General features: G+C 51.0%; 2 protein-coding genes across 3 annotated transcripts in view; one reads left to right on the forward strand and one right to left on the reverse strand.

Moving 5' to 3' along the window:
- The window catches only part of TIPARP (TCDD inducible poly(ADP-ribose) polymerase), a 27,906-nt gene extending 16,968 nt beyond the window's left edge, over positions 1-10,938 (reverse strand). Inside the window, exons 1-2 of one of the 2 annotated variants that reach the window (XM_040073873.2) lie at positions 10,369-10,938; positions 9,493-9,622 (exon numbers count right to left, since the gene is read on the reverse strand). The gene's annotated coding sequence lies outside the window, so the exon portion shown is untranslated. The remainder of the gene's footprint in view (positions 1-9,492; positions 9,623-10,368) is intronic. The other variant, XM_058421896.1, reaches the window with a different exon arrangement.
- Positions 10,910-14,291, forward strand: SSR3 (signal sequence receptor subunit 3). Its single transcript, XM_040073875.1, has 5 exons — positions 10,910-11,160; positions 11,979-12,105; positions 12,536-12,634; positions 13,120-13,251; positions 13,892-14,291. Exons 1-5 carry the CDS (start codon positions 11,022-11,024, stop codon positions 13,956-13,958), a joined length of 564 nt encoding a protein of 187 aa, XP_039929809.1. The 5' UTR covers positions 10,910-11,021; the 3' UTR covers positions 13,959-14,291.
- The last annotated feature ends 1,950 nt before the right edge of the window (positions 14,292-16,241 follow it).

A 16,241-nucleotide genomic window follows, 5' to 3' on the forward strand; every position in this document is an offset into this window, starting at 1 on the left:
CTGTGGCCGCCCCGGCCCGGAAAGTGCTGAGGGCAAGGCTGGAGCGGGCTCGGAGCAGCCTGGTGTGTGGAAGGCGTCCTGGCCCGTGGCGGGGGGGTGGAATGAGATGAGCTGTAAAGTCCCTTCCCGACCCAAGCCGTGCTGCGATAACGCACTGCAGGCAGCTATTGTTTATTTGCAGGGTATTTAATAGGTGGGACTGGTTAAGAGCACAGTTGAGCTCCCTTTGTCCCGAAGCCGTGCCCGTGCTGTCACCATCCGGCCGTACGTGTGAGCGAGCACGGCCGGTTCAGCTGTCCGTGCCGGCCTGGGCATGCTTCCCTGCTGAATCACTGCCTGCTCCCCGAGAAAAGCCCAGCGGGCCACGGCCGGCAGCTCGCACGGACACCGGCCCGGGCACCCACAGCACGAATACGGTAACTTCTGCAGGAGTTCGTAACTTCAGAATGTAGCATTCACGTTGATGGAAGCACCGGTTGTGTTACCTGCCCAAAGCAGCTGTGACTCCCCGTCCCTGGAAATGTCCAAGCCAGCCTGGACAGAGCTTGGAGCAGCCTGGGATAGCGGAAGGTGTCCCTGCCCATGGATCAAGATGAGTTTTAAGGTCCTTCCATCCCAAACCACTCTGGGCTTCCACAACTCGTGTTCCTGTTTTCTTTTGAAAGCCAGCCTTTCATTCCTTGCGCTCAGTGACTTTATGAAATTACATGTACAGAAAACACAGGCAGCTGGAAGGAAAATTGCTCTGAGGTGGCACAATCTGTACAGCACAGTTAGAAAATATTGCACAGCTGCATTTTCAGTGCAGGTAGGATATGCCATTCTCCCAGTGAATTACAGAAATGGAGCTCCATGGAATCACAGACTTTTTGGGGTTGGGAAGGACCTTAAAGCCCATCCAGTCCCACCTTCCATTATCCCAGGTTACTCCAAGTCCCGTCCAACCTGGCCTTGGACTTCCAGGGATCCAGGGGCAGCCACACCTTCTCTGTGCCAGGGCCTCCCCACCCTGACAGGGGAGAATTTTATCTAATCTAAACCTACGCTTTGTCAGTATGAAGCCATTCCCCCTTGTCCTGTCCCTCCACGTCCTTGTAAATAGTCCCTTTCCAAAGCAGTTGGAGAGAGAGAATGACTCAAGAGAGGCTGAGTAAAGGTGGCATCTGTATCTGCAGGAGTTGAAAACAAATTATCATCTATAAATTAATTGAGCTCTTGAGTGTCTGAAGCATCAGACAGAGCCTCCCAGTCTGTCTGGACTGGAGCGTTCCCAAGCAGGGTGACGGGGATGTGTCACATCCTCGTTCAGGGAGAAGGAGCTGCTCTCACACACTTGTATTTATGTGCCACCACCAGAACAGAAATTACCACTTTGGAATAGCTCCCTTCACGCATGAGCTATAAATAAGAGGCACATATGGCCGATCTGCACACTGGGGTGGGCACAGCTCCCGCTGCACTGGGGCTGGGAGGATGGAAGCAGGCAAAGACAGAGGCTGGAATAACCATCTTTCTCCCAACAAATATATAATTAAAGGAAACACAGCACACCAGACCCTCGGACACCCGTTTCTGAGGCCACTCCACACAAATATAAAAAGAAGCTCTGACCACCATGAAAGCATGATCTCATCTTTAAATACATGTTTAAATCTTAAGCAAGAGAAAGAAAGCTTTAATTATTTCTTTCAGATGGTAAACGGCCCCAGCTGAATACAGCAATTAACAACTCTGACTTGCAAATACGGGATAATCAGTATGCACACTTGGATTCGCTGATGAAAGAGGGGAAACATATGACTTAAATGTTTGTGATAAAACAACAAAGCTCTCAGGCTCCAACAGATTTTTTTCTAATGACAGAACTCCCTTTCCACCTCAACTCTTGCACAATGAGCATTCTTCACTTCCTAAAACACATCCCAGTACAGGAAAGTTCATTGTCCTCCTCTAGCGTTTCACACAAGCCAACAAACAGCACCGTGCTGACAACTAACAAAGGGATCACAGAATGATTTGGGTGGCAAGGACCTTAAATCTCACCTCATCCCACCCCTGCCATGGCAGGGACACCTCCCACTGCCCCAGGCTGCTCCAAGCCCCAGTGTCCAACCTGGCCTTGGGCACTGCCAGGGATCCAGGGGCAGCCACAGCTTCTCCGGGAATTCCATCCCAGCCCCTCCTGCCCTCTGGCCATGTGAAGCCATTCCCTATGTCCCGTCCTTGTCCCCAGTCCCTCTCCAGCTCTCCTGGAGCCCCTTCAGGCCCTGGAATTATCTCTGAGCTTTCCCTGGAGCCTTCTCCTCTCCCGGTGAACATTCCCAGCTCTCCCAGCCTGGCTCTAGAGGGGCCCTGCAGCAGCTCCGTGGCCTCCTCTGGGCTCTCTCCAGCAGCTCCAGGTCCCTGCGGTGCTGGGCTCAGATCTGGGGCAGCTCTGCAGGTGGGGTCTCACCTGAGCGGGGCAGAACCCCCCATCCCCGCTGCCCACGCTGGGGCTCAGCCCAGGGCACGGGGCGGGGGAGGTTCTGGGGGCCAGCTCGGGTCACACTGAGCTCCCAAATTCTCCTCAGGGCAGCTCCCGGTGCCTGGATTTGTGCTTTTCCATCCCAGAGCTCAATGGCAAAAGTTAATCCCCTGCAAATACCAGGCCAAGCTCTACCCTTTGCCAGCCAGGGTAGGTGAGCACCCAGAGAAAGCAAAGGTCAACGATGCAGAGGTTTATTAAAAGTTAACTGCAGGGAAAAGGGAATCTCTGGTGCCCTGGCTGTGTCTCACGGGAAGGAAGAGGCAGGAGGGCAGCAGAGGCTTATTCACAGCCGCACTCAGGAAGCCTTGGCTGGACTGACCCCTACTGGGCTCCACCTGCTGTGGTCGGTCCTCAAGAGAAGGAAGGCAGAAATGTCACAGTCTAAGCACGTCAAGATGAAATTTTCTGTTCAATAAATTCATTTATCAATGGATTCCTATTCACTTATTTCATTCTGTTCATTCATTCTATTCATCTCCAGACCTTATCTGTTTATATATGATAATCTAGAGCAGGTCAGTGGAAGAAGGGGGTGCTAGTCTTTAAAAATAAACATTTTCTTGCTGCTACATATTCACTGTGTGTTGGGGAGTTTTTAGTAAACCTCATATTTTTATTTTTTACACTGATCAAAATAAATGCCCCCAAACTAGAGTGATTCAAATTAATCAATGAAAACTGTTGAATTCAGACCCAACTTTGACATTTGCAGCTGGCAGTAACCAAAGTCATTTCCTTGGTCTCGAATTTTCCCTCTTTTAACATCTTGCACTAGTAATTAAAAGTTTTGAAACCACAGCATGCTGTTTCTCCCACTGAATATCAAGTCTGGTGAAAACAGCATTTGTCAGGAAAAAAAAAAAAAAATCATGTATTTTACATGAGTATCACCACACCTCTGGTGATTTCATTATCAGATAATCTTATCTCAGGAAGTGATTTAGGATTGATGAATTTGGACAGAGAAGACAAGAATCCAAGGTGGGCCCCTTTCCTGGAAATTTGTCAGGAGTTAATCATTTCTGCAGAGGTATTTTAGTGGCCCAGGCAGAGGAATGGACCTCGACCCCTGGCCTGCGTGTGAGCAGACAGCACCTCTGTGCTTTCAGGATGTCAGCACAGCTGCACCATCCAGCTGGAGCTCTGCCACTCCTGAGAGCTCCTGACTGTCTCATGGGACAAGAAATCCTTTAGCACAGAACTTGTTTCTGTTCCATCAGTCACACTCAGGTCAGCAGTTTCTCCACAACTCAGCCTTCTAGGTAGAGTTTCCTTCTGCAGCTGGACCAGTCTGAGGGGGAAATTAATGATACTTCCAAACTAAAACAATAATATTTTAAAAAATCCCTACACTTTATTTGTAAAATGCACACTTGCAGGGAATCAGGCATAGACTGAGACCAGGTAACACTGGACACCAAACAGTACCAGACTGCAGGGACACTCTGGGACATTGAACTGATGGAAGTTGACATAAATACACAAATCAATGCATGAAATGAGTCAAAATGTGCCCTCAGTGGGGACAGGCTCGTCTGGTTTAGATGGGATTGTGTTGAACTGCTGCACCCTCTCGTGGAAGTCTCTTAAATCCATGTAAACCCTGGAAATTATTCCAGGCCAAAGCAACACTTGCCAATCCTTAAGGAACACAAACCGACCCATAAAGCACCACTGAACTTTTGAGACTTTCTAAGGATAATGCTGGTGATTCTGGAACACTTCCCAGGTGGATCCTGCCACCAGGTGAGCAGTAATGTGTGGATGGCAGTGCTCTGGTCCTTCTCCTTTTTAAACTGAACAAAATGGGAATGTTCCTTTACAATGCAGTGCCGGCCAACTGAAAGCTAAGTATTCTCTAAAATCACCAGGTAGTTATACCTAGCACTCAGACAGTTTTCAGACATCTGAAAACCAGTTAAGAGCTGCTCCTGGAGAAGTTGAAAGTGTGAATGAAGGTCTCTGTGGACATCCCTGGAAAAGGTCAATCCTTACAAGAGAAAAGGGAGAGACCTTGTAAATTTGAATTCTTCCAGGCTCTGCATACTGAAACAGCAAGGAGGGAAACAGGAGTGCAAACACCTTAAACCGAGAATAACGTAACCCAATGGACAAAATCAATGCTAAATTTAACAACACATTTTTCTTGTAAGATGCAGGAACTGAAGAACCAAAATGTGAAGCTCAGGGAGCAGCTGGGTGGGTCCAGGCTGCAGAACACCTAAATAAAACCAGGCCTGGGATGATGTAGAAACAGCCAAATGCCTGCTCTGCTCAGCAGCTGTTCTTGGAAGCAGCCTGAAGTGCTCTGAGTAGGAGACGCTCTGCAAATGAGAATCTGCATTTGGACATTTCTTTCCACAAGAATTCTGTGTGGGAGCACACTAGAAATGCTTTATTCCTGGGATTCATCCATCTGTGTGTTGCTGGATCCAGCATTCCTGAAGGGTACAGGATACATTCATTCTGTTCATGACTTCTTGTCTTTCACATTTCATAAGGTTTTTTAAATTTGGGGGGGAAAAAAAAAAAAAAACCAACAAAAAACCTGGTAGAATTTTTTTCTAACCAGGCTCAGGTTGAGCCATGTTTAGCCAGCTGGATAACACAAAGTTTTCTGTGGATGCATTAACCCCCAACTGTTCTAGGAGATGAAGCAGTCAGTAACATCCCCCTCTATTCCCTCAGCCAAACATTCCTCACTTGGCACTTCAGTTTCATCCTTCTTACTTTAGGTATTAGCATTTTGGGAACAGTCAGCACAGGGGTGATCAGCTCTTCTGACAACACACTACAGGCTAAAACCTTCCCATGGTTCAGGTGCAGGTGCTTGCCAAGCTGGAGGCTGCAGGAATGGGGAACCCTGGAGAAGACGCAGGTGGGAAGCGGCACAGAGCGCCCCGAGTCCCTCCCACAGCGCTGAGGGATGGAGCAGCAGCGGTGGGTGGGTGGGTGCCAGGGTGACACATGCCAGGCTCAGAAATCCCATCTGCCTGCTCCCTCCCACTGACAGGCATCCAGGCTGCTGAACGGCGATCCCAGTGCACCTCATCTCACACCGGGATTATCCCGGTGCACATCACCCCACACCGGGACATTCCCGGTGCACAGCCCCCCACACCGGGACAATCCCGGTGCACAGCCCCCCACACCGGGACAATCCCGGTGCACAGCCCCTCACACCGGGACAATCCCGGTGCACATCACCCCACACCGGGACAATCCCGGTGCACAGCACCCCACACCGGGACAATCCCGGTGCACAGCACCCCACACCGGGACAATCCCGGTGCACATCACCCCACACCGGGACAATCCCGGTGCACATCACCCCACACCGGGACAATCCCAGTGCACCTCATCCCACACCGGGACAATCCCGGTGCACCTCATCTCACACCGGGACAATCCCGGTGCACATCACCCCACACCGGGACAATCCCGGTGCACATCACCCCACACCGGGACAATCCCGGTGCACATCACCCCACACCGGGACAATCCCAGTGCACCTCATCCCACACCGGGACAATCCCGGTGCACATCACCCCACACCGGGACAATCCCAGTGCACCTCATCCCACACCGGGACAATCCCAGTGCACCTCATCTCACACCGGGACAATCCCGGTGCACAGCCCCTCACACCGGGACAATCCCGGTGCACAGCCCCTCACACCGGGACAATCCCGGTGCACATCACCCCACACCGGGACAATCCCGGTGCACAGCCCCTCACACCGGGACAATCCCGGTGCACAGCCCCTCACACCGGGACAATCCCGGTGCACAGCCCCCCACACCGGGACAATCCCGGTGCACAGCCCACCACACCGGGACAATCCCGGTGCACATCACCCCACACTGGGACAATCCCGGTGCACAGCCCCTCACACCGGGACAATCCCGGTGCACATCACCCCACACCGGGACAATCCCGGTGCACAGCCCCTCACACCGGGACAATCCCGGTGCACATCACCCCACACCGGGACAATCCCGGTGCACAGCCCCTCACACCGGGACAATCCCGGTGCACATCACCCCACACCGGGACAATCCCGGTGCACAGCCCCTCACACCGGGACTATCCCGGTGCACAGCCCCTCACACCGGGACAATCCCGGTGCACAGCCCCTCACATCGGGACAATCCCGGTGCACAGCCCCTCACACCGGGACAATCCCGGTGCACATCACCCCACACCGGGACAATCCCGGTGCACCTCATCTCACACCGGGACATTCCCGGTGCACATCACCCCACACCGGGACAATCCCGGTGCACAGCCCCTCACACCGGGACAATCCCGGTGCACATCACCCCACACCGGGACAATCCCGGTGCACAGCCCCTCACACCGGGACAATCCCGGTGCACATCACCCCACACCGGGACAATCCCGGTGCACAGCCCCTCACACCGGGACAATCCCGGTGCACCTCATCTCACACCGGGACAATCCCGGTGCACAGCCCCCCACACCGGGACAATCCCGGTGCACAGCCCACCACACCGGGACAATCCCGGTGCACATCACCCCACACTGGGACAATCCCGGTGCACAGCCCCTCACACCGGGACAATCCCGGTGCACATCACCCCACACCGGGACAATCCCGGTGCACAGCCCCTCACACCGGGACTATCCCGGTGCACCTCATCTCACACCGGGACAATCCCGGTGCACAGCCCCCCACACCGGGACAATCCTGGTGCACAGCCCCTCACACCGGGACAATCCCGGTGCACATCACCCCACACTGGGACAATCCCGGTGCACATCACCCCACACCGGGACAATCCCGGTGCACATCACCCCACACCGGGACAATCCCGGTGCACAGCCCCTCACACCGGGACTATCCCGGTGCACCTCATCTCACACCGGGACAATCCCGGTGCACAGCCCCTCACACCGGGACAATCCCGGTGCAGGAACCGCTGGAGAGCCACTCTGGGGCTGCTGCTCAAGAGGCACAAGCTCACTGTCCCCCGTGGACACGACTTCTTGATTGCCTAAAATGTTGTGGCTATTTTCCAAACAGCGCCTCTGACGCTGCTTTTCAAAAGTGGTCAGTTCCCAACTGTTCCCAGAATAAACGCTGAGCAAGGCTGAATCTATTCCTAGACATGATTTCATTCATGCGCTCCACGGGCACAAGAACCTTAAAAATGCTAAAGAAGGAAACGGGAGCAGATGAGACCATTTCAAGACACCAAAAATGGGTCACATATGTGACACACTGAGCTGCCTTCACCAACAGCAAGTGCCACACAAATCCAGCGATTCCCAGCTTTTAGAAATGATTGGCACCCCTTTCGGGGGCTACATTCCAGTGGCAAGTGTCCCTGCCCATGGCAGGGCTTGGAATGAGATCAGCTTTAAGGTCCCCTCCAACACAAATCATTCTGGGATTCCAAACCACATGGATGGACTGATTTGTCTGGAAAATAACACAGCCAGATTAAGGCTCCAGTTTGAAACCTCAGACACCACGGAATGCTTCAGGAGAACTGGAAAGCCTCTCGCTCACCCAGCTCTCACACACGGGGAGAAGCTGCTCAGCTCGTGAGTGTCATGCTCATCCAAAGGAGGTTTTCCTTTGTATTTAACAATTCCCCATCAGCTGATCCCAAACTCGGCACATTAATCCCTTCCTGCATGATAAATTGCAGTGATCTGACACAAGGGTGTTTTGAGCCTATTCACACGTAAGTGGCAACAATAAAATAAACAAAGCAAATCCTGCCAGGAAATGTCACTGCCCTCATTTAAATTTTTCAGCTTGGTCCACCTTACAAATGCAGAGAAAAAGTGAGAGCAGTAAAGACAACCCATGTATTTTCAGAATACTTATCACCGCTGCTGCGCTTCAGAAGAAATTTGGTAAGAAACCTAATTGCTAAATTACAAAGACAACAGCATTCATTTTCCTGTTACCAAGAGAACTTTTGCTTTTGGGTCACAGAACCATTGCTCCACTGACCTCGATGCCTCACATTTCCAACAGCTTCTGAATGAGGATTTAGCCAAGAAGAAAATTTAAGCACTTAAACAAAACCTGGAATTGTTTTATTTATTGTCAAGTAAGTAAAGTGGTGACCCTGTTTCTTTTTGGGGAAGCATCTGTGACACTCAGGGTATGAAGCTCTCGCTGTACACGGAGTTCTGCCTGAAGCCACAGTTTGGCAGTGGCAGGCACTTTAAAAAAGCTATTTGTTTTTTCAAGAAAATCTTTCACCATTCCACTGCCTAAATCAATGTCCTGTTTCATCCTAACGGGGAGACAGATGGTCACTGGGCAGATTTCATTCCAAAATGACAGCATCCTTCTCATGTAAGCCAAACCAAGAACAAAAAAACTTAACTACATCCCATCACAACACAAAACAAGTTTACCCAGATTGAGAGGAAGGAAGAAATCTGGGCAAGGGCAAAGATAATGACTAACCTAAATCTTGAAACCATCTTAAAACTTCATTTTCCCCAGTTTCCAACAACTTTATACAACTCTAAGCATGCTCTTTAATAAAAACATTCACAAGATTGGCAGCATTGATTAATAACTGGTGTTTTCTACTAGAATCAGAGTGGTTTGGGTTGGGAGGGAGCTTAAAGCCCACCCAGTTCCACCCACATTGTGAGTTTAACCTGTTTCACACAGAAACCAACCCTGACCTCCACTCTTGCTGAAGAGCCATCCTCAGCACACTTTTGGGAATGCCTCCTAAGGGGCAAACTGCATCTCCCACCTGTGGAAGCCAAGAACTGCTGGAAGCACTTCAGGAGAGGTTCATCCCTGGCAGTGTCCAAGGCCAGGGAGACTGGAATGAGCTTTAAAGCCCTCTCCAGCCCAACCCATTCCATGATTCCATGATGAGGGGAGGGCTGTGGCTGCTGTGGCAGCTGGGGAGCTGCACACCTGCCCTCTGTGCACAGGTGTGGCCACAATGGTACTCACAGGCGTTCCTGCTGCTCCTCAGAGCTGCTGTGCTTCATCTGATGGGCTGGTGTGTCTGCAAATCCAGCCTGGGAATCCCTGCAGGACAGAGATTTCCAAGCCTGAAGGAAGGTGTAGCTCCCATAGCTGCCTGCGAGATAACGTGATATCATCAGATCCTGTCAGCACACTGCATCCACACACTCTGAATCTGAAAATCTGCTCTGTTTGGTCTTGGAAATCTATTATGAGCTCAAAAAGCAGAGTCCTACTGCACTCAAGCGTTGTATAAAGCTGTATCGTAATGAATTCGTTTTGATCATATTTAACCTCACTTAAATTTAATCTCATCTCCACGTAGCATCTCCTCATGGCATGCACCTGAAGTGTTTTCTTGGAAGTGGAGAACACTAGTAACTGGAGGGAAATAAATGGGGGAAATGACTTGAGTTAAATTTTAGAAAAAGACGTGCTTTGCTAAATGAAGTTTACACCAAAACATTAAAGATACGAAGAGAATTGGCAGTCCAGGGGACAAGGAGTGCTGCAGCCAGCCCAGGCCATCGGGACAGTGCCTGTACCCCAGTGACAAGTGCTCCCCACTGATGCAGGACACTGATGTTCATCCCCAAAATCTCTGCGGGCTGTCACCAAACAGCCAAGGGAACGTCAGGAACAGTGAAAAGCAGGGCACTCTGCACTGCTGCCCAGGCTGGGGAGGAGCTGGGGAGATCAGGAATGGTTCCGAAAGCCAGAAGACAGAAACGCTCCGCTGTGGGAGCTGAAGGGCAGGATTTCTCACAGCGGGGGAAAACACGAGAGGAAACAGGGCCGATTTCCACTCTTTCCCAGCCGAACGGTGACACCCGCAGGGATCCCGGCCCGCCGGGGACTCACCTGCCTCAGCCAGGCGGGCAGCGGGCTACATCGGGATGGGACCGGGATGGGATCGGGGCGGGGATGGGACGGGATCGGGATAGGATCGCGGCCGGGCTGAGGGATATGAACAGCACGGGATCAGGGCCGGGCTGAGGGACGGGAACAGCACGGGATCGGGGACGGGCTGAGGGATGGGCCCAGGATGGGATCGGGCTGAGGGATAGGATTGGGATAGGATCAGGATAAGATACGGATAGGATCGGAGCCGCGCTGAGAGATGTGATCGGGCCGGGCTCGGGGCCGGGCTGAGGGATGGGAACAGCACGGGATCGGGGCCGGGATGAGGGATGGGCTCGGGCTGAGGGATGCGAACAGCAAGGGATCGGGGCTGGGCTGAGGGATGGGAACAGCACGGGCTCGGGGCCGGGCTGAGAGACTGGCCCGGGATGGGATCAGGCTGGACTCGGGGCCGGGCTGAGGGACGGGCTCGGGCTGAGGGATGGGAACAGCACGGGCTCGGGGCCGGGCTGAGGGATGGGAACAGCACGAGCTCGGGGCCGGGCTGAGGGAGGGCCGCGCTCCGGAAGCGCTCCCGGCCCGCCGGGCCCGCCCCGCCCCGTGGCGCCTGACCCGGAGCCGCTCGGGCCGCGCTGACGCTGCCTTGTCCCGCCATGGCTCCCAAGGGCGGCCCCGGCGGCCGGCAGCAGTCCGAGGAGGATCTGCTGCTGCAGGACTTCAGCCGCAACCTCTCGGCCAAATCCTCCGCGCTTTTCTTCGGCAACGCCTTCATCGTCTCCGCCATCCCTATCTGTGAGCGGGCGAGGGCGGGCGGCAGCCGTGAGGGGAGCGGCGGGTTCTCGGAGGAGAGGAGACCCTGGGAGAGGGGGATCAGCAACCCTGGGGGGAGCAAAATACCCTGAGAGAGGGGGATCAGCAGCCGCTGAGGGGATCAGAAGATTGGGAAGAGGGGTCAGGGCTCCCCTCTGCCCCCGGCGGGTCCGGGGGCTGGTGCTCCGCGCCCGGCTCCGAGCCCCGTCGGGTCCTGGATCTGAGCCCTGTGGGATCCTGGCTCTGGGCTCTATCGCATCCTGGTTCTGGGCCGTGTGAGATCTCGGCTCCGAGCTCTGTCGGATCCTGGTTGTGAACCGTGTGGGTTCCAGCCATGTGGGATCCTGGCTCCGGGCCGTGTCGGGTCCCGGTTCCAGCCTGTGGGATCCCAGTTCCAGCCGTGTCGGGTCCCATGCCCGGCCGTGTCGGATCCCCGCTCCAGCCGTGTCGGGTCCCATTCCCGGCGGTGTCGGGTCCCATTCCCTATCGGTCCCATTCATTCCCTATCGGGTCCCATTCCCGGCCCGGCGGGCAGCATTACTGACGTGTCACCGCCGCAGCGCTGCCTCGCAGGCTCTGCCGTGCTCTCACAAAGCCCCTTTCAGCCACGCACAAAGCTCATTTCCCCCTTCCAAACTTTTACTGCAGTTGAAACACTCCCCCAAGTGATTTCGGAGGAGTTGGCTTTGCTCAGGCAGAGACTGGAATTACAGAGCTCGGATCCTTTATGGGTCTCCACTAAGGGACGTTTTTCTTGGAGAGAAACTGCTTCAAATACCACCCTTTATTTTTTTTTAAAGGGCTTTATTGGAGAATATGGCACATGGATCTTGTTCAGTCTGCGGTCCTGTACAGCGTCATGACCCTCATCAGTACCTATCTCGTGGCTTTTGCATATAAAAATGTCAAGTTTGTCCTCAAACACAAGTAAGTTTGGTGCCTGCTTGAATTAATCATTTAAAAATTTAACAAAACTGCCGTTTGCTACTGTAGTTTTTTATTAATAAGAATGCCTGAAATGTTACTCCACAAAGTATTTTGCACAGAAGTATCTCCTAATTGGTTTCTTGGTTGTTATCTTGTCATTATAGTCAAGTCTTGCCAGCTAAGAGTATAGTGAAATAATAAATCCACCATCATGCTCACTGGGTATCAGCACAAATTATGTTTAAATTATAAATTATATTACTTATTGTATGTGAATTACATTACTTTTAGTAATTGCTGTTACTATTTCTTGTTGTCCCTTCACCTTGACAAAACTGTATCTGTACGTAAAACTTCCTGTGATCCCAGGGTTGGGTTGTGGGGTTGCTTTTTCATTTTTGAAGTGTGACGTGAGTGGCGGTACTTACAGAGTAGCCCAGAAAAGAGAAGACGCTGTTTCCAAAGAGGTGACTCGCAAGCTGTCCGAGGCGGACAACAGGAAGATGTCCCGCAAGGAGAAGGATGAAAGGTGATCTCTCTGTCCCCTTCCTTCTCTCCCTTCTTGGAGGACTGCCTTAAATGTCTTTAAGGCTCTGGGTGGGGTAGTAGGGACTGTGCTCGGCGTTGTTTTCTCTCTATTCGGGCGAGCAGAAGCTGCAGGGATGCTCTGGGTTCAGCTTCAAGCCCTTTTGAGGTGAGTTGTGAAGGGAAGGTCTCAGATGCACTCGCTGTTAGAGGGGAATCCCCACTGGGGCTGTGCAGGATGGGAGCTTTGCAGCCAGACTGTCTGTCACCTGGAAAAAGTACTGCGCACTTCACCATGTGGGTGTGCCTGGATGTCCCCACCCCTGGCAGTGCCCCAGGCCAGGCAGGACAGGGCTGGGAGCAGCCTGGGACAGTGGGAGGTGTCCCTGCCATGGCAGGGTGTAGAGTGGGATGAGCTTTAAGACCCCTTCAAACCAGGATATTCATCGATTTAAGTATCTTTGACATTTTATCTCCACTTGCTCCTAGGATCCTGTGGAAGAAAAATGAAGTTGCAGACTATGAGGCAACAACTTTCTCCATCTTCTACAACAACACCCTCTTTCTGGTCCTGGTCATCATCGCTTCCTTTTTTGTGCTGAAGAACTTCAACCCCACTGTGTATCCTTTATCCCCACCCTAAAACCCTCACAGCCCCACTCCTGTTAATTGTCACCCCTGCCCGTAGCTGTCCTGAGGCATTCCTCTTGGTAAGTGCAGCTCATTGCAGTACTGCAGCTCAGAATGTTGAAACAAATATAAGAATTGACCAAAAGAAAGTCTCCCAATCACATGAATGTGACCTGAGATGTTTTAAGGTTATTACCTGGACAGATATTTTAAGGTTATTAATGCAGGAGTTCTCCTGGCGTTGCCATTTCCACTGTACTTTTGGAGGGAGGACAGAGCTCAGTTTCCTGCAGAAACACCGTGTATTGCTGGGTGCCAGGAGCTCTTCCCTGAGAGGATTCCTCAGCTCCAGCACCTCACAAGTAAAATGCTTTGTTCCTGAAGGATATTAGTATTGCCACCAGGGCAGTTAATTCAAGATCTGTATTTATAAAACTTGCAAGAGAACAGGCTCAATATTATGGGTGTCTTAATTCTGGAGGTGAGTTCTGAAGCTCTGTTTCAGGTTGCAGTGTTCCAGTTTTAGAACTACAGAGAAAGACCATTTCAATTCCTTCCTTTTCATAAAGCTCCTACGAAGTTTTGTGTACCAGAGAAGGATCTTGACAATTCCTTAACCTGTTCCCTACAGAAACTACATCCTTTCTATCAGTGCTTCCTCAGGACTGATTGCTCTGCTGTCCACGGGATCCAAGTAGACAGAAAACCCACAGCAGCTTCTGTGAGAGGCTTCGACGGCCGTGAAAATGCCGAAGGGTGGAATAGGAATATTTTTTGGTTTTTTTTAGCATGAGGAAGATGTGGGGAGGGTTTGGATCCAAACTGGTTGAATTATATTTACTTTTGGTATCTTTGCATGGTATTTGATATTGGAGTTACTCAGTTTGGTGTTTTTTACTTAGCAAGGAGCGGGAGTGGGGTGTGAGCTGTGAGCAGACATCACACTTCTGCAGCTCCACCCCGGGGACAATCCATTTATCACTGTAACTTGAAAAGCTGTAATAAAAGGAGCTGGGTTTTTTGCCATTTGATTCCTTGTATTTTCATTATTCATTAAAAAAAAAACAAAACAGGGGTTGTCATATCTAGGTTTGTCAACTCTTTCTGGAGGAGATTTCTACAAGCTAACGTATTCCTTAGAAGCACTCCTCATTTTAGAGTAGCTTGGGGTCAGGACAGAACCTAAATCTCCTAGGAGAACATTTTGAAGTGCTTTGAATGTGCTTATTTTCTTCATTAATCTTCAAAGTTGTAAATAAATAAAAAGCCCTGCCAGTCTCCCTGCACAGCTGAAGAAAAATGCTTTAGCTGGCTTTTGATAATGGGTTTATCAGACAATCCTGTGCCTTCTTTTCTGGCTGTCACTGGAGCAGCTGTTCACTTAAATGCCAAACCCTACTGATATTAATGGAATTCCAGTTGCAGATCCTGCCATTACAGACTTGGGATCCTACAGAGCGAAGAAGGGGAAAGTTCATAATCAGATTTAATGTAACAATTACTCTGCTAATCTTTGCTTCAATAAGATTAAATAGAAAAGAGAGTAAAATGGAGAATGTGACGAGCAGGAGACAGTAACGGCTCTATTTCTGACAAATCCAAGTACTTTTGATCATTTTATAGTCTTTATTTAACTGTTTTCTCTCAGAATACGTGGGTTTTTCTTCATCCCTTCTGCCTGACTGTTCAGCACTGGAAGGGCACATTCCACAGAGCTGCTGCCTGCCTTGGACAATTTCCCTTTCCTTGGCCTCACCTCTTCCTAGGGATATAACTGATGGATTTTAGGCTGAGTATTTCGCTCACATGAGGCAGATTTTTAACAAACCTCTCCAAGCAGCCAGAGCCCAGCACAAAGCCAGGCTGGCTCCTCTGGGACCAGCAGGACTTTGCTGTTGCTGTTTTTCCTCTGTTTTTCCTCTCAGAGTGCCCAGCACTGAATTCAAACCCTTGAACAATGTTGTACTCACTTTTCCTGGCAGGGCTTTGGCAGGTGTATTTTCCAGAAAATCTGTCTGGAAAGAGCTTGGCAGCAGCACTTTGTTCTGGCATTACTGTCAGCTCACTGAGTCTTTTATTACCAGCTTTTCATCTTCTCTTAGGGCTTCTTTGGTATCGACACTTGCTGAGGCCTGGAGCTTAGTGAGTGTCAGAATTTTCCTGGAGAGGGAACATTGAGTGCTGACAGCCTCAAACAAAAGCAGGTGGGTGGGTGCAAAAAAAAAAAACCTAATCTTGAGCCTTCACAGAAAAGTTTGGGGCTTTTTTTTTGTTGTTGTTTTGGTTAGTATTTGGATTTTTGTTCACTTTTTGTTTGGTTTTTTTTGTTTGTTTTTTTCCTTGAGAGGTAGTGTTTGGTTTTTTCCCTTGCAATCCCCACTACAAGCTGCAATGATAAATAAAAAATTCAATATAACATACTGAAATGATATTTCTCTTGACTAATGCTGAGGGTTAACCTAAAGCTGGGCTGCTGCTTGGCCCCACATTTTCCTCAGAGCCTGTATCTCCTCAATTAAAGAAAAACTCGGGAATTGATCCAGTTTTAATACATGCTTGGATTCCTGAGTACATGAGAAGGGGAAGAGAGAACATTAAATTGTACCTCCAGAGGGAGGAAAAGGAATTAGCCTGCTACTGGGAGGATAATTATATTAAATTAATAAAGCTGCTGACTGTGTAATGGCTGAAGCCTTTGTAAAAATGAACAATAGTGGTAATGCAGCATGGGGAGATGTTCCCAGGGCAGGGGAAGGTGCCTGGGACTGGCCAGTGTCACCTTGGAGAGCCTGGGGACAGCTGCACTGGGTTCGTTTCAGGCCAAGTCACAGAAGGGTTTGGGTCGGGAGGGACCTTAAATCCCACCCGGTGCCACCCCTGCCATGGCAGGGACACCTCCCACTGTCCCTGGGTGCCCCAATCCCCATCCAGCCTGGCATCCAGGGGCAGCCACAGCTGCTCTGGGAATTCCATCCCAGCTC

The sequence above is a fragment of the Hirundo rustica genome, chromosome 10, assembly GCF_015227805.2.
Source record: "Hirundo rustica isolate bHirRus1 chromosome 10, bHirRus1.pri.v3, whole genome shotgun sequence".
Taxonomy (NCBI): domain Eukaryota; kingdom Metazoa; phylum Chordata; class Aves; order Passeriformes; family Hirundinidae; genus Hirundo; species Hirundo rustica.